Source organism: Salvia splendens, chromosome 11 (genome assembly GCF_004379255.2).
Source record: "Salvia splendens isolate huo1 chromosome 11, SspV2, whole genome shotgun sequence".
Lineage (NCBI taxonomy): Eukaryota > Viridiplantae > Streptophyta > Magnoliopsida > Lamiales > Lamiaceae > Salvia > Salvia splendens.
Window position 1 is genome coordinate 28,511,605 of NC_056042.1, and position 20,959 is coordinate 28,532,563.

General features: G+C 37.6%; 1 protein-coding gene and 1 long non-coding RNA gene across 2 annotated transcripts; one reads left to right on the forward strand and one right to left on the reverse strand.

Moving 5' to 3' along the window:
* The first annotated feature begins 1,680 nt into the window (after positions 1-1,680).
* Positions 1,681-16,909, forward strand: LOC121755512 (cullin-associated NEDD8-dissociated protein 1-like). The gene is made up of 28 exons (XM_042150810.1): positions 1,681-2,016; positions 2,130-2,299; positions 2,820-3,030; positions 4,317-4,482; positions 4,588-4,717; positions 5,381-5,495; positions 5,812-5,969; positions 6,044-6,167; positions 7,266-7,316; positions 7,386-7,468; positions 7,961-8,045; positions 8,123-8,224; positions 8,326-8,424; positions 9,845-9,955; positions 10,054-10,137; positions 10,207-10,347; positions 11,289-11,381; positions 11,469-11,590; positions 11,725-11,887; positions 11,981-12,220; positions 12,946-13,194; positions 13,288-13,464; positions 13,568-13,714; positions 13,864-13,980; positions 15,167-15,335; positions 15,456-15,533; positions 15,634-15,772; positions 16,504-16,909. The coding sequence occupies exons 1-28, from the start codon at positions 1,981-1,983 to the stop codon at positions 16,598-16,600; spliced, it is 3,657 nt and encodes a 1,218-aa protein (XP_042006744.1). The 5' UTR covers positions 1,681-1,980; the 3' UTR covers positions 16,601-16,909.
* Positions 16,910-19,212: 2,303 nt separating this feature from the next.
* On the reverse strand, positions 19,213-20,189 carry LOC121755133. Its single transcript, XR_006040641.1, has 2 exons — positions 20,035-20,189; positions 19,213-19,944 (listed from the first exon to the last, which is right to left on the reverse strand). It is a non-coding gene; the product is annotated as an uncharacterized LOC121755133 (long non-coding RNA).
* Positions 20,190-20,959: the final 770 nt, after the last annotated feature.

Here is a 20,959-nt window from a genome sequence, read left to right on the forward strand (position 1 = left end):
TTTAATTTACACTTGTATCAACATAATGAATTTAAATTACGAGACAAATACGGAAAATTCGAATAATAATATTAAAATTTTTTTATTACATTAATATAAAAAAAAGTACAATAATTAAAAATATTACATTTAAAAAATTACATAAATTTGCATAAAAACTACCGCCTTGCAGTTCTCAGCGCCCACAACTCTTCAACTAAATCATTTTGCAGTCGAATATGAGCCTCCGTCTGACGCATGTCGGCATGTGCTTGGAGGAGGGCTTCTTCATCGTGCGGTACCCCACCTCGTACGTTGGCGGTGATGACGCCGTGGCTTGGACCTGCTTCATTATCGTCGGTGGCCCAATCAGTCAGTTGTACACCTTCATCTTCGACGATCATGTTGTGCATGATAATACAGGCATACATTATATCAGCAATGCAGTCGACATGCCACAAACGCGTTGGTCCCTTAACTGCAGCCCATCGAGCTTGAAGCACACCAAATGCGCGCTCCACGTCCTTTCGCGCCGACTCCTGCCGCGTCGCAAAGCAGGCCTTCTTCGGCTCTGATGCGCACCGGATCGTCTTCACAAAGACGGGCCACCTAGGGTATATCCCATCCGCCAAGTAGTAGCCCATATCATGCTGGTTGCCGTTGGCGACAAAACTGATGGCCGGACCGACGCCCTGGCACTGCTCGTTGAAAAGGGGCGACGAGTTGAGGACGTTTAGGTCGTTGTTCGAACCGGCTATCCCAAAATACGCATGCCAAATCCACAACCGGTAATCAGCCACGGCCTCGAGGATCATCGTGGGATTTTTTCCCTTGTAGCCGGTCGTGTAAAACCCCTTCCAGGCAGCGGGACAGTTCTTCCATTCCCAATGCATACAATCTATGCTGCCTAGCATTCCCGGGAACCCGTGCTGATCCCCGTGCATCCGCAGCAAATTCCGGCAATCTTCGGGGGTAGGCTTTCGGAGATACTGATCACCGAATACTTCGATCACGCCCTGGCAGAAATACTTCATACATTCGATGGCAGTCGTCTCACCGATGTGGAGGTATTCGTCCCACATGTCTGCCGCGGTGCCGTAGGCCAACTGCCTGATTGCCGCAGTGCACTTTTGAATAGGGGTGTGGCCGGGTCTGCCAACCGCATCGTGCCTGAAGCGGAAATACAGATATCGCTGCTCCAATTCGTTAACAATACGCATAAATAAGTCCCGCCTCATCCTAAAACGACGCCTGAAATGGTTGGCGTCAAAACGCGGCTCCTCTGCGAAGTAATCTGTGAACAGGCGCTGATGTGCAGCGTCATGATCACGATGCACCACTTGTCGACGGTAGAGAGAGAGTACTCGTTAAAACAAGTGGTGCGAATGAAAATGAGGTTCAACGCGCGTATATATAGTGTTTTGCGAAAAAAAAAAAAAATATTTAAACCCGACGCCGGTTTGGCGCCGATCCGGGAGCCACAATGGCGCCCGTGAGGATCGGCGTGGGAACCGGCGTCAGCGCGGGAATCGGCATGGCGACGCCGATTTTGACGCCGATTTCGCCCACGCCGGTTCCAATGGTTCGGCGTCAAACCGGCGTGGGCGAAAAATCGGCGCTCCGGTGGTGACGCCGACCATTGGAGATGCTCTTATCATCGAAATTAATTTATAGCTATAATAATATTCGTTGCAATTTTTTTAGTATTGCTCTAATCAAGCGAAATCACAGTGGAACTCAGACTCAGGTGAAGGAACGGAAAGTCTTTTCGTCCTCTGCTTTCTTCACTCCTTTGAACTCCGAAGCCCTCGCCGCCCACACTCTACACTACATCTCGGTGCATGTTTCTCTCCGAGAATCACCGCCGTGTCAAATCGATTATCATTCCGGAACCCTAGCCATCTGCTGGCTTCTTCGCCGGGGGATCCCCTCTATTTCAAGTGCGCGGCCGCTCCTAGAGAGATAAAGTTTGCGTAAATTGATTACAATCGCACTGCAAACATGGCGAACTTAGCCCTAACTGGAATATTGGAAAAGGTAAACACACCTCATTGCTGATTTTGTCCACTTTTTTTTCCTCTGCCGTGTATGGCAGGCAGGATGTGATTGATTGATATTCTGAATGATTTTGGGGGTGCAACGCAATGCAGATGACTGGGAAGGATAAGGACTACAGATACATGGCAACTTCTGATTTGCTTAACGAGTTGAACAAAGAAGGGTTTAAACTCGATGTTGATCTCGAAGCGAAGCTTTCTAACATTGTCATCCAGCAACTCGATGATGCAGCAGGCGATGTTTCCGGATTAGCTGTCAAGTGGTCTGATCCCACTGCTTGCTTAATTCACTATGTGTTTTGTATTTGCTTCTTAATTTTTTTTATTGATTTTATCTCTGCTAAAATTGTTGTGAAATTTTTTATTATTTTAGGAGTAAATGATTTTACACTCTTGCAGATGATAAAATTTCTATATATACAATAGTTTCTAAGTTTTGGTTCTACTTTTATATTGCATGAATTAGAATGTAATTCTCACTGACCAATGCTTAAATTGTACTGGAGAGATACAGTAGATGCTGTATCATTAGCTACACATAGTAAAATGTCTCTGTTTACTTGGCAACGCAACCATGTGAGTGATACATCTGTTTGTGCAGAATGAGCTTTCACGATTACTTCCATGATATAAATTTAAGAGTTATTTCAAAAGGTTGCCTAACTATTATATTAACTGACTTATCTGCATGGAGATGGAAAAGTAGATCCAGAAGTTTTAGTAGTATGCTATGCTGGTGAGCCATAATCTAATTATATATTGTTATGTTTCTGTAAATCCTAGCCTTGTTCCCTTGGTGAAAAAAATCCACGAGCAGCAGGTTCTTGAGATGACTAATAAGCTTTGTGATAAATTGCTCAATGGGAAAGAGCAAAATCGTGACATTGCCAGCATTGCTGTTAAGACAATTGTTGCTGAAGTTCCTAATGCAACTGTTGCACAATCTGTTCTTGTATCCATTTCTCCCAAGTTGATACGAGGAATAGTCACACAGGTCAGTCTGATATATATTTCTTTAATTTTTCCCTTCTACTTGACTAGCCAAATACCTTCTAAAGCAATCTATATTAGTACTATTTTAAGCTAATCCTGTCATTTCAATTGTGTGAGTTAGTAGAATATGTAGAAGCTGTTTATGCCTGAACTGTATGGCATCATTACTATTGAAACTTGATTGATTTCGCTTCAGATGATAACAGAGGTTTTTGTTCATGACTTCCTTTAATGGTTGGTTTTATATTCCAAATTTTCAATGAAACTGACCCTAACCAAAGAGGAAGTGACCTTCTATAAAAGATCCCCTTTTGTGTGGTGAAGCTTCTTGAAGTAAAATAAGGGTTTAGATATCTAAGTTTTTGCTCACGACCGTTAAACATTAGGATATGTTTAAAATATTACATTTTAAATGACGATCTTCACCAGGGGGAAAGTGCTGAAGATATTTAACATTAAATGGTACTCCTTTCAATTAGGCTAAGCTTATGATGAGGTAGTTGTTGGACAGGAGTCCAGAAGAGCTTCAAAGGTTCAGTATGGGTATAAGTTGCATGATTGGTCATGCTCCACTAGTAAGAATCTCATCACTAAAAAGATCATATTTGTCTTTATATGAGTTAAAACTTAAAAGTAGATGAAAACTATCTAGACTATGAATGCTTTTAAGGGAAAGCCTGCGCACTCTAACCCAAATCTTTTCAACACATGCAATTTCTTTTCCGCCGATGTGTCTGCATTTTGTACTTGAATTCCTTTTATACCCGCTCCTTCAGTTAATTCAATATCTTCTTTATTTGCTTCAAAATTGTTTGGCTATAAATTTTGCAAGAATATGAGGATTTCCTTAAGGTTGTGCAATTCTTGCAGCACTCTGAAGTGAGATTCACGTTTCTCTGATTTTTTTCTCTATAGACTATGTGGATGCTATTAACCTGATTTTTCTACCAAGTTCTGCATTCATCTAGACAAATTCGTTTTATTAGGTTTACCATCTGACTATTGCAAAGTAGATTAGCTACTCTCCTTTACGAAATGCACTAGAATTCAGAGAAAATTAAATGAAGATTAGCTACTCTCCTTTACGAAATGCACTAGAATTCCGAGAAAATTAAATGAAGTTCACATATTTGAATAAAAAACCTTGTTATAAAGCTTGGAAGTGTTCGAACAATCAAATCAAGGGTTTAATTGTATTGTTTTTTTTAATGTCTTATTACAGATTTACTGCAACACGTGCCTTTTATGTTCTCTTTCCAATTAAACTTACTTTATTTCTTTCTCTAGGGGATGGGCACAGAAATCAAATGTGAATGCCTTGATATTTTGTGTGATGTTCTACACAAATACGGCAATCTAATGGCATCCGATCATGAGGTGCTGCTGAGTGCACTTTTGCCCCAGTTGAACACCAATCAGGCCAGTGTGAGAAAGAAGGCTGTTTCATGTATTGGTAGGATTACTGATCCTAGTGTACTCTAGAATAATGTACCCTTTTGTTTCGCATTCTCAAATGAGCTCATGATTGAGATGTTGTAATGTAAAACTTCTGTTGCAGCATCTCTGGCTTCAAGCTTGTCAGATGATTTGCTGGCAAAGGCTACAGTTGAAATTATCCAGCTTTTGAAAAACCAGACAACAAAATCAGAAATTACACGTACAAATATTCAAATGATTGGGGCGTTAAGGTAAGTTGTTGAGCAGTTTCTCCTTTTTTTATTGTTACATGCGTCTATATAACTTTTCTGGCACAACATTTTTTACTACTATACTATGTTCATCGAGTTCTGGTGGATTACATTATTGTTTCAAGCAAGATGTTGCTGCAATTTAGGAGCAAAGTTCTAGTTGCAATAGCTCATCTCTATGTGTAAATCTGCTCAATTCTAGTGGATTAATAAACTAATTCTTAAAGGCTGTTCCTTTACTACATGCTACATTGTAGAAGTGAATGAATTAATTGACAGTTTAATACTCATATAGTGTTAGACTGTTAGTCTGATCTATAATTATTAGCTAGGTTGAATATAGATGCTTTGGTTGGATATATATGCTTTGGTTTACTGGGATTGGGAAATTTTAATAGTGCACATGTTCAGTCTAGGATGGTATAGTGAAGACTGAAGGGGCAGTGGTTGAATCCTTATTTTGGACTATTTATTTGGAACCAGCCTACTTGCTAATGAAGTTGAACTGAAAAGCAGACTGATTTAGAGGAAATTGTCTGTTCTTAATTAGAAATTATTTCCTAAAATGTATCATTGTATTTCAGTGTGACTTTTGTAAACATGCTACCGATTTATGAGGTGTCTCATAGTTAATGATCCTTGATTTTTTTTTTTGTTATGAAGTCGTGCTGTTGGCTATCGTTTTGGTCCACACCTCGGAGATGCTGTTCCTATTTTAATTAACTACTGTAATAATGCATCAGAGAATGACGAAGAGCTTCGTGAGTATAGCTTGCAGGTACTTTGTATATTCTTGTTTTTATTATTATTTATTATTACTCCCTCCGTCCCATAGTAGATGTCACACTTTACTTTTTAGTTTGTCCCACAAAATATGTCACATTTCCTATTTTGGAAAAAGATTCCTCTCACATCAATTATAAAATTATATTTTCTCTCACGACTTAACACACAAACTAACATCTCCTAAAATCTCGTGCCATCTCTCAAGCGTGCCATCTTCTTTGGGACGGAGGGAGTACTATTTTATTATTTTAATCTCCCACTTCTTTATTGTATTTTTCCTTTAAGACATCGTATATGTTCTGATGTAGGCATTAGAGAGTTTTCTACTTAGGTGTCCCAGGGATATCTCTTCCTACTGTGACCAAATCTTACATCTTACTTTGGAATTTCTGAGTCATGATCCAAATTTTACTGATAACATGGAAGAAGACACAGATGATGAGAGTTATGTGGAGGAGGAAGATGAGTATGTTTTAATATTTATTGGCTGTGGAGTAATGCTCGAGAAAATATGTACTCATGGTTATTTTATGTTTGTAGTGATAGTGCTAATGAGTACACTGATGATGAAGATGTAAGCTGGAAAGTGCGGAGAGCTGCTGCCAAATGCTTAGCTGCTTTAATTGTTTCTCGGCCTGAGATGCTTTCAAGACTATATGAAGAGGTATGCAGTTTATCAGTTTTCATGCCTACCACTTGCTGTAACATGAAGGGTTTTACAGTTAGTGGCTCGCATTGAGATTCTCCGAACTGAAAGACCTGTATGCTTTGGCTACATAAACTGATTTTAAATATCATACCAATGACAGCATTCACATGGAAATTGTTATGCATGATTGTCGAGTACCTGCACCTTTATTTTTGTCCCCACTAGAACTGTAACTTGTCCCTGGAGGTTTTATATTGCTTATTTTTCTACCCACTTTGGCTATTATATATTACTATCATTCAAGAGAGACCAATTGATAGATGTTTTGAGATCTTGGAACTTTTTTCCAAAATGAAATGGCACAAAAAGACATGAAGCTTTGTGTGAGCTGGGCCAGCTCGCAAAATTTGAAAAACTAACGAGATACACACGATATACAACTCTTTGGATTCTACTCTACTCTAAAAGATGAATGTCACTAGAGAGTGTTCATACTATAAGTTCTTGTACTAATTTCTCTTGAATGCATGCAAGTAAAAATGTCAACGTAATAATTGCACTGGATATTTTCTACAAAAGTTTATTTGGGGGAGTGCATGGAATCATGGATTGAAAACCCTGCTGGTTGATCACGAAGAAAGAGTTGAGCTTCTTATTGGTTTTTATCGCATGACACAAAATTTTTATAGCTGAAGATATAAAAAACCAAGGCATTCAGGTTAAAGAAGACTCATGTGCCAGAGCCATGTTTATTATGTATAAAATGTTAAAATATTTGATCGTGCACCCAGTTAGCCCTTTTTGATCTAATAACTGGTGAAATCTTGTGGTACTACTGGAAATGAATTCTTTCTAAAATCAAGCATATGATATTACTACCTAAAGGTTAAGCATCTATTTCTAGGTATTCATGGGTGCGAGATTTTCCTTTTCTGTTAATGTGGAATGTGAGAAATGTAGACACTAGACATGATGGTCAATCTAATGTTTTTTGACATGCAGGAGAAGTTCTTTCTTTTGTTCTCTGCATCTAGTTGTTTCTTTTTCATTTTGTATTTGTTTTTAGGGTTTAGGCTGTATGAATAACTGAGTTTGTAACCCTACTCATTTCAGGCTTGTCCAAAGTTGATTGATAGGTTTAAAGAAAGGGAAGAGAATGTCAAGGTATTAATTATATTGTGTATGTCCGACAGTGAGGTTGCTTCTTCTTTTATCTAATGGATTATCCTGTAGATGGATATCTTCAATACGTTCATTGAATTACTTAGACAAACAGGAAATGTTACAAAAGACCAGACAGATTTTGATGAATCAAGGCAAGTGCACTTTTCCTCCTTGGTTGTTTGGATTTTCTTCTGCTGTGTATTAAATCCCATTATTCATTTATTGCTCATAGAATTTGATGAGCTTCTGATTTTACCGAAGGCTATCGAATGAATTATGTTGCATAGTGCTTTTATTTTCTCTTATACATACTGACTTCATATTGTTATTAGTGTGTTGAATATTTGATTTCATGTTTGTCAATCCACTGGTCTCCTGCATGTTGATTACATATCTGGAAAAGAAAGCCAACGAAAAAGATCATAGCTGGCTTGGGGCTTAGCATAAATTTTGTAATATCTATTAGATGCACCTCATCCACTCGTGACAATTACTAACCAAAATTGCCGATATTCTCAATGTGTTTCTTCTTTTCTGGATAATACTATAATGATGCTCTCCATCCATGGAGCAAAAGAGACTGTCGTCCACATTTGCTGATTGGAAATTTTTTTATTTCTTTCTATTATTGCAACATTATGCAGTCCTAGATATCTATTGAAGCAAGAGGTGGCAAAGATTGTTCGATCTGTAAATAAACAGTTACGCGAGAAATCTATCAAGACAAAGGTAGAATAAATTACAAGATACTGTGTGTTATGCTGAATCTTGAGCACTGGGAGTTCATCACTTTGGTTGTTCTGCAGGTTGGAGCTTTCTCTGTTTTGAAAGACCTGGTGATTGTTTTGCCTGATTGCCTTGCAGACCATATTGGATCTCTGACGCCAGGAATTGAGAAAGCACTTTGTGTAAGATTTTTTGTTGTTTTTTTCCTTTCATGTTTTGAGTTTCATTATTTCATGTTTTCCTAGAACTTTGATTGAATATTTTGCATTTACCTCTTCGACAGGACAAATCTTCTACCTCAAATTTAAAGATTGAAGCTCTTGTTTTTACTAGATTAGTGTTGGCCTCACATGCTCCTCCTGTTTTTCATCCGTACATCAAGGTAGTGTCTAATCAAGTTGGTCAATGATTTATATACTTTCTCAACTATTTGATACATGAACGTCACAACACAATTATTTTTTGTTCAATTTTTGTTTTCTTCAGAATCAGATTAGTGCGTCTGTTTTTATTATTGATACTTTTGGGGAACTTACATTTTTAATCGCTTAAGGGTAATGGACTTGTTAGTTGATTTCGAGTTATAGATTTTTATGCAGACAAACAAAGGATGTTATAAATGATATTCAATACTTAATGCTAGTCATGGCACAATAACTTTCATTTTTTTAATCATTTTATTGTTTCCACGAGGTCTGAGGTTTCTGTATTTATATTTTTATTCTGGGTTATATACATATTGCATTTCTCTATGTTTATGGATGTTTGGTGAGGATTGTGCTGGAACTTCACTTGATGAGAGAGATGTCATACAATGGAAAATTACTCCTGTAGTACTTATTAGTTAATTTTAAGAGCACAGACCTCTATACAGACTGCATATCAAAGTAAACGACTGAAAGTTGAATGTTTAACGATATATCAGGGGGTAACACAACCTGTTTAGCTTTCCTGCCTGAATCTTGGGTCTTGAGTCTTTGATTCTTTCATTAGCTCTCTGCTGATATAAAGTTTGGTGAGCTATTTCTCCTGTTCTCTGCCTAATTAGATAAATACTTTAGGTTTGCATAAAAGGACAACAAGTTGAAAATTATTCCACACCATGTCAGCTTCCAGCCTTCCACAAAATCTGCACCTAATGTGAACAGTCCGTGTTTCCGTTTTCTTTGAGAATCAATCCAGTTGAAATTGTTTACTACTCCCTCCGTCCCGACTAAGATGACACATTTCTTGGCCGACACGGGATTTTAGGAGTTATTGGTTAAAGTGTTTAATTGGAGAGAGAAAAGTTAGGTGGAAGTATTAAAATAGAGAGAGAAAGAAAGATGAATATTTTAAAAGGGGTGAGAAAAAGTGGTTGGGTGTATTCATTGGAGAGAAAAAGTTTCCAAAAAAGAAAATGTGTCATCTTATTTGGGACAAACTAAAAAGGAAAACGTGTCATCTTAAGTGGGACGGAGGGAGTATAACAGAATCTTGTTCTTTCCTTAGAGAAGTATGTCCATGATCCTTCATTTCTTCATCTCTGTTCCCAAAAAGCACTGAACATGGGTGCGTTATTTGTGCCCGTTTATAGCTATACCTTAACTAAATCCCAGGCTAAGAAAAAAAAGCTAGATGAATTATTTGTTTCAAATTTTCATGGACTTCCATGAATTTTTGGCTGTAATGATTTTGTGTCATTCATTTTGCATTCTTCCTTTAAAATAATTGTATGGTTGATGTTCATGAATTTGAAAATTTTCTGATTCTATGAAATGTTGTCATAGTTCTGTACTGAGTATCTTTGCCTGTTTTCTTAGGCAATATCTGCTCCAATCATATCTTCTGTTGGTGAACGGTATTATAAAGTTACAGCAGAGGCATTAAGAGTATGTGGGGAACTTGTTCGTGTCGTGCGACCAGATATTGAGGTTTTCTTCATATCATTGAACATTTGAACTTATAGCTACATGCCTACTTGTTAGGGAGTATTTACCTCTGAAAATGTAAATTTTATCTTTTTGTCCAGGTTTATGATTTTGATTTTAAACCCTATGTCCATCCTATATTTGCTGCTATCATGTCACGTTTGACCAATCAAGATCAGGATCAGGTTAGCAACAGTCTTGCAGCTATATCCCGTGCTCTTTCTATTATCATGTCTTACTCCTATCCTTTGCAGGAAGTGAAAGAATGTGCGATTTCCTGCATGGGACTTGTGGTTTCTACATTTGGTGATCATCTTGGGGCAGAGCTACCTTCATGCCTCCCAGTGCTTGTTGATCGAATGGGAAATGAGATTACTCGTCTTACAGCTGTCAAGGTTTGTGGAAGTTCTTCTGTAGTCATTTAATGGATTTTGATTTATATAACATTTTACGATTTTTTTCTTTGATATACAACTATGTGCAACTTTTCATTATTGGACAAACTTTGTATTCTGAGTTGGATGTTCCTTTATGTTACGTGGGTCTAGCAAACATACCCTTCTATGTTCAAAATGTTAGTTAACGCCCCGAAGATGATGTATGATGACTGATGAAATGGGTGGTGTTATTGGTTATTGGGTACATTTAATGGATTTTGATTCATATAACATTTTACGATTTTTTTTTCTCTTTTATATACAACTATGCAAAACTTTTCATTGTTGGACAAACTTTGCATTCTTAGTTGGATGTTCCTTTATGTTATGTGGGTCTAGCAAACATATCCTTCTATATCCAAAATGCTAATTAATGCCCCAGAGATGGAGTATGATGACTGAGGAAATGGGTGGCGTTATTGGCTATTTGGTACACAAGAAGCTGCCTGCATGTGGTCCAAGTTTGGAATGGTGTTTTGTTCACTTAAATGTATGAATGTGATAAAATGTGTGTGTCCACCAGCTTCTTTCTGAGAAATGCACATGGATACATGTTGCCTTTGGTAACAAACTGTGCTCAACTGAACCTAAGAAGAATTGAGGAATAGGTGCTGATAGCTATTTAGTGACTGGAGAATTGGAGATCAATATGCATCAAATCATAACATGACTTTGGTTACTCTGTCATCTCATCTGCCACTTTGTCCAATGGGTGGATCCATAAACTGCATGAACCTATTTGTGTTGCATCACCTAGCTGTTAGGACTTCTTCTTCAGTTTGTTTGAGCAGTATTATCAACAAAACATATATTAATAATTTTGAATGACACTTTAAATTTAATTTACTGTTTCATTTGCAAATCACCATACCTTTATTCTATTTGATTTTTTTGTCCAGGCATTTGCTGTCATTGCTGCTTCTCCTTTGCACATTGACTTATCGTGTGTTTTAGAGCATGTAATTTCTGAGTTGACTGCATTTCTAAGAAAGGTATAAACTATTACTCTTCCCTTAGCATTTAAATGAATTTTTCCATATGGTGTAAACCGAGCTGTTTTGATGGTTCTACTTGAATAGGCCAATCGAGCGCTAAGGCAAGCTACACTTGGGACACTGAACACACTTATTGTAGGATACGGCGATAAAATTGGTTCAGCTGCTTATGAAGTCATTGTTGTTGAGCTTTCAACTCTGATCAGGTTTAACAATATTTGATCTATTGTCAATGCACCAAGCTATTGCTGGCTTTATTTTTTTTTCATGTTAAAGAGTTCATAGATGATAATTTGACTTTGTCATTTGTAAATCTTGATTCTACCTATTTTCTTTTCAGTGACTCAGATTTGCATATGGCTGCTCTTGCATTGGAATTGTGTTGCACATTAATGGCTGACAAAAGATCTGGTCCGAATGTCGGTCTGACTGTCCGAAATAAAGTTCTGCCACAAGCTCTGACTTTAATTAGAAGCTCTCTGCTCCAGGGCCAGGCACTTCTGGTACTAATTAGTAATTTTATATTTCATTGATTAGTGCATGTTGTAGCCTTATAAAAAGTTTGATTCTCTTTTACTGTCTTTTGGAAATCACAGGCGCTACGAAATTTCTTCACTGCGCTGGTTTACTCGGCCAACACAAGCTTTGATGTACTGCTTGACTCTCTTCTTTCTGCTGCCAAACCATCTGCCCAGACTGGTGCCGTTGCGAAACAGGCTTTATTCTCAATTGCTCAATGTGTGGCTGTTCTCTGTCTTTCTGCTGGCGACAAAAAGTGTTCCTCTACAGTTAACATGCTTACAGACATCTTAAAAGCTGATAGCAGTACCAACTCGGTATGCAAATCTGGTTTTGTCTACACCTTAATTTGCTCTGGAGCTCTATTTTTAAGTTACTACTAGTTCTGAAGTAGGCATTATCTTGATGAATGTTCTGCTCAAACTTATATACATGGCATATGTACATTTATTACAAACCCTAACTTAAACTAACTGGCTCACCCCTGCTGTAAGTATTTGCTTTAGTCTGGAACCTTCTTCAGATCTTTGATGTAATGATAATTTTATTGAGCTATAACTGAGTCTGGTCAAAAATATTTTTATTTTGCTATTAGGATAGTTAATGAGGTAGGTTCTAAGGTATATTGATTATGGCCTATGTAAAGGAAACAATTACATATTATATGAAAACCCGGATTGTTGGATAATGGATATAATGCTTGGCAGCTTGTGCGTGTTGACTGTGGTACAGATCACAGATGTTGTAAATATGTTGAAAGTAAATACAAAAAAGCCTTACATGCTTTCAATAATTCTGTACTATTTATTTTATGGCACTTACATGTTGAAAGTAAATACATAAAAGGCACCATCTTCCTTTGTGATTTAGAAATTAATTTTCCTTTTTCTTTGCGTTCTATCTGTTCTATTGGTTTTTCCGCCTTATCTTGTGGTTCTGTAAGCTCATGAAGTTCATTTGTTTAATCATTATTGCACAATGAAGTTTTGGTTATATGGCATGTATCCAGTGCTCTTATGGTTTCCGCCATTATTTCTCATAGGCCAAGCAACATCTCTCCTTGCTGTGCTTGGGAGAAATAGGCAGGAGAAAAGATTTAAGTTCTCATGACCACATAGAGAACATTGTTATTGAGTCTTTCCAGTCGCCATTTGAAGAAATAAAATCTGCTGCATCTTATGCCCTGGGAAACATTGCAGTCGGGAATCTGCCTAGATATTTGCCTTTCATCTTGGACAAAATTGATAATCAGCAAAAGAAGCAATATCTGTTGCTTCATTCTCTGAAGGAGGTTTGTTCCTCTTAATCCATGCATTTAAGAGTATATAGTTTCTTCTGATTATTTAGTCATACTTGAACTTGATAAACGCTCACCTGCTTATAGGTCATCGTGAGACAATCTGTAGATAAAGCCGAATTTGATGATTCCAGTGTTGACAAGATCACTAAATTGCTATTTAATCACTGTGAAAGTGACGAAGAGGGTGTTCGCAATGTGGTAGCTGAGTGCCTCGGGAAAATTGCTCTTATTGAGCCTGGGAAACTTGTTCCTGCACTTAAGGTATCTACTAAAAAGAAGTAATGTGCTTTTGAGCTTTTCTATATAAACATAATACCACATGATTTTTCTTGCATTGAGTAAAATACTTGAAATATTCTTGCAGGATAGGACATCAAGTCCTGCTGCATTCACCCGGGCAACTGTTGTCATAGCAGTGAAATATTCTATAGTTGAGCGGCAGGAAAAAATTGACGAGATTCTGTACCCAGAGATTTCTACTTTCTTGATGCTTATCCAGGATCAAGACCGGGTAATTGTCTGAAACCCACTTTGACTTGTTCTCAAGAGTCATCAGTTTTCCCAATGTTTGGTTAGGAGAAGGGATTGCATTTTAAATACCTCATTTGAAGATCCTTGACCATAAATGCAATTTTTCATGGTTTATTGGTCTATATGCAGCATGTGAGACGTGCTGCTGTTTTGGCCCTGAGCACTGCTGCTCACAATAAACCAAACCTGATAAAGTCCCTGTTACCAGAGCTATTGCCACTCCTCTATGATCAAACAGTAATAAAGGTAAGTGCTTCAGTATAACTCACAATCATAGATAATGTACCTTCCAAATGCTATCAGATGCATTCCTGTTGACCAGGAGTGTATTCATAATCTAAGATGCTCGTCTTAACCTAATCAACACTTTTCTTAAATAAGCAAAAGGTTCTATTTGGCATGGCTGTATATTTTACCTGTTATCTTTATTTTCCATGTTCCGCCTTATTCTTTATACTGGATGCGATTTTAAATTGCCTCATTTTACTTATGTAACATTATGAAGCATGTTCCTTTCAATTGTTCCGACTACACTCTTCTGTTGAAGTATATTGCGTTCATTGAATTAAGGGTTACTTCATGGCCTGACCTTTGGGCCTAGTTACAAAATACCCGACCTTCAAAATTATCAAACAAGTCGTAGACTTTTGGAGAAGTTGCAATATGACCCATGCCTAAATTTTAGGCTCAAAATTTGTGGAAGGCCCAAATCTGTTGTGAATTTAACACGACGTCGAATTTGGGACTTCCACATCACAATATTAAGCCAGGAAATGTAAGCCTGGCCATAATTGCAACAATTATATAAGGTCAGGTTTCTCTTTTGAGATGTGTGAGGATTGTGCCATTTTTGCAACCCGGCCCAAAGTTCAGGCCATAAACTATGATTAATCCTTGAATTAATGGCATTCAGACCCCTCCAAATCATATGGATGCTAGATGTAGCTCTGCCTGTCTGTAAGCTTCTTGACTAAAGAAACAAAAGAATTCTTTGATGGCGTTTTAGGAATTGCTCGTAATGGATTTTATTATGTCATGTTTAAACATTCTGTTGTTAGGGTCTTAACTAGACTTGAGAAATTGCTAATAATGTGATCTTTTGCTTCACGTTCAAACAATCTTACACGAGTAGAAAATATGTTCTAAATCTAATTCTTCCATGAACTGTAAGTTTTCTTTTTGTCAAAGCGTTTGGATTTCTCTTCCACAATTGGTGGTTTTTCTCCTGAATTCATGCATGCTATATGGTTTTCTGCCTTATAACTATATTCATGATTTTGTCGTTTCTTCTCAAGTATAACACTTTCTCTCTTTTTTGCCTTGCTTAAATGTAACACCCCGCATTTTGTTATCTCTTTATTTGCCTACAGCAGCAGCATAATATTTGGAAATAGGAACTTATAAAGTATTATTCTGAAATTTCTCTTTGCAGAAAGAATTGATCCGGACAGTAGATCTTGGCCCTTTCAAGCACACAGTAGATGATGGGCTTGAATTGAGGAAAGCTGCTTTTGAATGCGTGGACACTTTGTTAGACAGTTGCCTTGATCAAGTCAACCCATCTTCATTTTTAGTACCATACCTTTTATCTGGATTAGATGGTAAGCAAACATTTGAAGCACCAATCATCTTCTCCTCGTTATCTGCACTCAGTTGGTTGTTATATGTGCCAAACAAGTGACAGTTGAGTTTTAAACCTCATACCTTTTCATTGTTTGCAGATCATTATGATGTTAAAATGCCTTGCCATCTTATCCTTTCAAAGTTGGCTGATAAGTGCCCATCTGCTGTTTTGGCAGGTATGCCCGTTTATTACTATATTGATTCAGAATATTCTAATATTTACTTCCAACTCTTATACGTTCTGTATATTATAATGTAATCTACATGGACTTCCAGTATTGGATTCGTTGGTGGATCCTCTCCACAAGACCACCAATTTTAGGCCCAAGCAGGATGCCGTCAAACAAGAAGTAGATCGTAATGAAGACATGATTCGGAGTGCCCTTCGAGCAATCGCATCTTTAAACCAAATAAGGTATATTTATGCCTCAAAGGAATATTCCTGTTTCCATTCCCTAGAACTCAAGATGATAAGAAATCCAGCATATGTTACAAATTCTTGATACTTCTAGATGAGGTGATGTCATGATTTTGCCTTTTCTTTGAACTCTCCCCAAAATCCTATGTATTCTGCTCTCTTCTGTCTCTGCAATTTTTCAAATTTTCATGTTAGGTATTTTTTATGCCATCTCTGCTCCAGCCAGTAGAAGTCTCAGGGAGATAAAATCTAACCTGTTTATGAGATTTTTTTCTCTCTCTCGGGCCGCATACCTTCTACTAATTATGATGCACTTTGAGGCTTTGTTTGGATTGCTAAGAGAAAGATTATCAATGTCTAATGTTTACTTGATTTAAAACTATAGATGTCTATTATTTACTTGATTTAAAACTATGGATAACACGAGGCCCATGATTTGTAAATTTGAATTACTAAGTGGTTGATTTGGGAGATGGGATCCATATGCTTCTTGCTATACATGTGAAGTATGTATTAGTTTTACATAATACGACATTCCATTCACAAAAAGATACACCCACTGTTTTACATTTCCCAAATGGGATATCTGATCTTATGAAGTATCATCTGATGAATAATGTTTCAGATTCACTATTTCCTATATTAGCGAAAATATATGGAAGATAATCTATTGATAAAATCTTGATTTTTTTCCACTCTTTTACACTCTGTTTTTTGTTCATTTGCAGTGGAGGAGATTGTAGTCACAAGTTAAAGAATCTTATGAATGAAATTGGCAAGTCCAAGACTCTATCTGAGAAATACTCATCCATCCGGAATGAATGAAATTGCTGCATCCGATGAGCCTTGCAGACATTGATGAACCTGTGATACCGATTAGGTGGTATGGGCAGACAGAGGGTTACTGTTTATGCAAATGCCAACATGTGAGGCTAAATCATGTAAAGAAGTGATCTCATCGTGATGTCTGGGTATTTATCTGGTATTAGGATCATTGTCCCAGAATTTGAGCACATATCCTCGATTTTTCACCATTAAATCTTCTCTCTGTCATATTGGCTGGTGCTATGTAAATTAATGATATTTTTCAATTATTTTGCATTAGAAGAGGAAAATTTAAAAGATCATGAATTATTCTGTTTTCATTTTATTTCTATTAGTAAATGATAGACTTTATTACCCATTGACTACAAAACCAAGAAATTTATCTCTAAAATTCTCACTGCCGTCATTTCATTTCTTGTATATTTTCACCACTTCTGCATTAATTTACTTGCTATTAATGCTTTCACAGTGTTTGATGGCATCATCTACTTCAGTTAAGTTGTGCTGTTTCTGTTTTCCATTCTCCAAACTATTAGCAATGACAAAGAGGTATTCACCGATAATCCACTCTTTTTGTTGTGTGTACCGTTCACTACTTAGGGCATCAATAACCCCGTCCCCATTTCCGGCCCCAAGTCCCCTCCACGTCATCATTCCTCTACAGTTGCGGCCCAGGCCCCAACTGCTGTAACCCTGGAGGTTGCGGCCCGGGCCGCAACTAATAAATGACACTATTCACAACTTCAACCTATTTTGAACGTAAAATAAAATACGTTGAGCAATTATAACACGAGCAATTCATTTTTAATACAAAAATAATAAATTATAAACTAAAAAATATACAAAAAATTAGAGTAATAAAAAAAATGCAAAAAAAAAATAAAAAAAAATTAAAATTCAGCAATACACGTTTCCCTTCTCCATCTCCTTCTTCCTCTTCCTTCTTCTTCCCCCTCTCCCCCTTCTTCTTCTTCTTAAAAATGCAAAAAATAAAAAAAAAAATAAAATTGATGAAAAAAACGTCGCCCCTCTCCATCTCCTTCTTCTTCCTCTTCCTCCTTCTTCCCCCTCTCCCTCTTCTTCTTCTTAAAAATGCAAAAAAAAAAAAAAAAATTTAAAATCGATGAACAGTAGCGGCCCGTCACCGTGCAACCCCGTCCCGGGCCGGGACGCGGGACGCTCCCCAGGCCGGTCACGCGCCACCGGGACGGGCCTGAGCCGTGCCGCCCTTCCGTGTAATGCATGGGACGGGCCGGGACTCGCGAGATGCGGCCCGGCCCCTTGCGTTACGCATGCTCTTATAACAAAAAAATTATACTACATGATAACCACCAACTATGAAAGAATTAAAAAAACAAAATGGGAGTAAGTTGGTATACATACTTATTAGGAGGGTACATTTTGGTGTGTTCAACAGATTTTTATTGAATTGGGATGGGATGGGATGGATCGTGGATGCAGACATAGTAAATGGAAAACAAAAGCGGTATGATATCAATACTAAATTTGGCCATACCTTATCTGTTTGCAAAAATGATGTGGTTTTTACTCATACTGAATTTTGGCCGTACCAAGTCAACTAGGTATGTTTTCGACGTGCACTGTGGATAACCTTATCCGTTTGCACAAATGATGTGTTTTCGAAAGTAGTTGATAGTAAAATTTCTCGCAATACATACGTGTATTTATGAGATAAGAAGCAGCACGTAGCATTTTACCCTTATAGAACCTGCCATACATGGTAAAGTAGCGTAAGTTATCATCAGTATAACCCAACAATGCAAGATGGATCGAGAAAGCTAATGGAGGGGCCATTCATGCTCATCTTTTAGGCAACACAGCAGCATCAAATAAATTGGTGGTTGGAGGATACACAAAGTGGGGCACATGGTTGAGACATGTTTTTTTTTCTCTGTGAAAAAGGTAAATCATTCATATTAAGAAATGAGAACGATGTGTGTCATCTTTCATTTTGTCTCATCATTATTCATAGATTTTGTAGTTGCCTTCTTTGCCATCTCTCTCTCAGAGGAAAAAAAACTTACTAGTGACCAGAAATTAATGGTTCTTCTGTTTACTCTTTTTGTTAGTGTAGCGGCACTATGTTCATTGACTATGTATTAACAGTGGTTGCACTAGAGCAAGGACCCCACAAACCTGACTGCTAAAATAGTACACGCCGACAATACCGCAAACATTTTCTGGGTCAGACACCGATAAATAACTGCTTTTCGGGCTTTACTTTTAATTTCTTAGTTTTCAATTTATTTTCTTTTTGGCCCTTAGGATTTCCAAGCCGCTTATAAATAGCGAGCGGGTGCCTTTGTTTTGATTATTTACGCCTTCAAGAAACTGAAGTTTCTCTGATTACTCACTAAGTTCAGTCATTCTTTATACGTTTTCGCGTTAATTGGTATCAGAGAAATGTGGATTTGTACACACTTCCTGTTCCTATAGCGCCGTGGGAGGATGTTAGTTTGGATTTCGTTTTAGGATTGCCGCACACACTAAAACGGAAAGGTTCGATTATAATTGCGGTGGATCGATTTTCTAACATGACACATTTTGTTCCATGCAACATAACATATTAAATACTAATAACCAATCCAATATGACATATATCTACAATATTTATTCCAATAATCTGAAATTCATACAACGTTAATATCACCACTCCCTCTTCGTTTAAACCCAACGGCATACCAATTCGACCAAAACAAATAGTTAAGAAAATTAAGAAAGGTAAGCACCGCAAGCAGCCAATAAAACAGATCCAAGCGATCATTATCAAGATTATTATCCGTGAGCCACCCCACCCCGCCTCCGCCGTCACTCTATCCACAAGCGAAACCAGCACCGAGCTCAGAAAAAACCCAAACGAGTAAGATCAATAAGTAATCGCCGTCAACGACGCCCGCATCCCCTCCGCCGGCAGCGGCTGCTTGTAGAAGAACTCCAGCAGGCCCACCGCCGTGAGCATCTCCGACACCCCGAATATCACAAACTGCGGCGCCAGCCACCACAAGGAGAGTAAATGATCGGAGGTGTTGCGTCGCTTGTGCTCGACGAGGCGCCGCGGCGGAGATCATGGAGAAGGTGGAGAGGAGGGGGGAGGAGAGGGAGGGGATGGATTGGAGGGAGGCCAGGGGGATGTGGAAGGAGTGGAAGAGGCGGGTGTTCATGGAGGAGGCTTGCTGGACGGAGAAGGTCGGGAGCTGGGCGAGGATGGTGTTGAACATGATTGTGCACAGGAAGATTGGAGTTATTGACATTAGGATTTTCACTTGTTCGACCTTTTCCCAGCTGCACACTCTCCATCCGCTTTCTTGCTCTTGTTCAAGAATCTGCAAACAAAAATTGAAATTCCATTTTTTGAATTTGAAGATACACAAGTTATAAATAATTACGTACACAAAAACTTGGGTGGAATAAACCTTAGCTAATTATTTGAAATAAACTAAAGCATGCATAATTGAAATTGAAGAAAATTATGCACAACAAAAAAATTGGACTCCATTAAAAAGGTGACAAGAAAAATATACAAATACTCCACTATAGTCTCAAGTTCAATTGATGATAAACTAGATGATTTTGGATCATGTTTTCTATTTTAAGTTGTCCATAAGATTAGTCTCAATCGATTTATAATAAGGTATCTTTTTTAATATGTGGATCTCACTTTTCATAATTTTTTTCTCGTTATTTATCTCTTACTTTACCAATTATTGCTTGTGACGTCCATAACCAAGACTATTTTCTGAGTTTTTATTTTTTTCGTTTTTTAATACTTTCAAAGCTTATCAGAAACCGGAAATTGATGAAAACGGTGTATTTAAAGACAAATGGACTCTTTGTATTTTAATTTTGGTTTTTGGAGTGAATAATAATTGAGTATTTAAGACAAGGAGCTCTTTATTTTAATTTTGGTTGGTGGAATAAAAAAATATATGCAAGTTTGATCAGCACCGAGGCAACAATATGGTTAGTCGGCTATATGCAATATGATATTTAAAATCATAATTTATTTAATTAATCCCAATATAACAAAAAGGTGGCGAATTTGTGACGTGTTGTAATTGATTTCAAAAAGGAATATGAAAATAGTACATAAATCAAATTACCTGAATCGACTATTGGAAACACTGTCGGAAATGGGCTTGTCAGTATTAGGCTCCATGGAGTGGCTGCCCTGTTCAGATGGACACACTTGCTTTCGGGGTTGGATCCCCTACTGTAGAGGAATCACAGCAGGGAGATGCTGTCCCTCACATATCAATTTTTTATTAATAAAAATATATTAATTTTTTATTAAAAAAAATTTATATAAAAAATTGGAATGTGAGGGACAACATCTCCCTG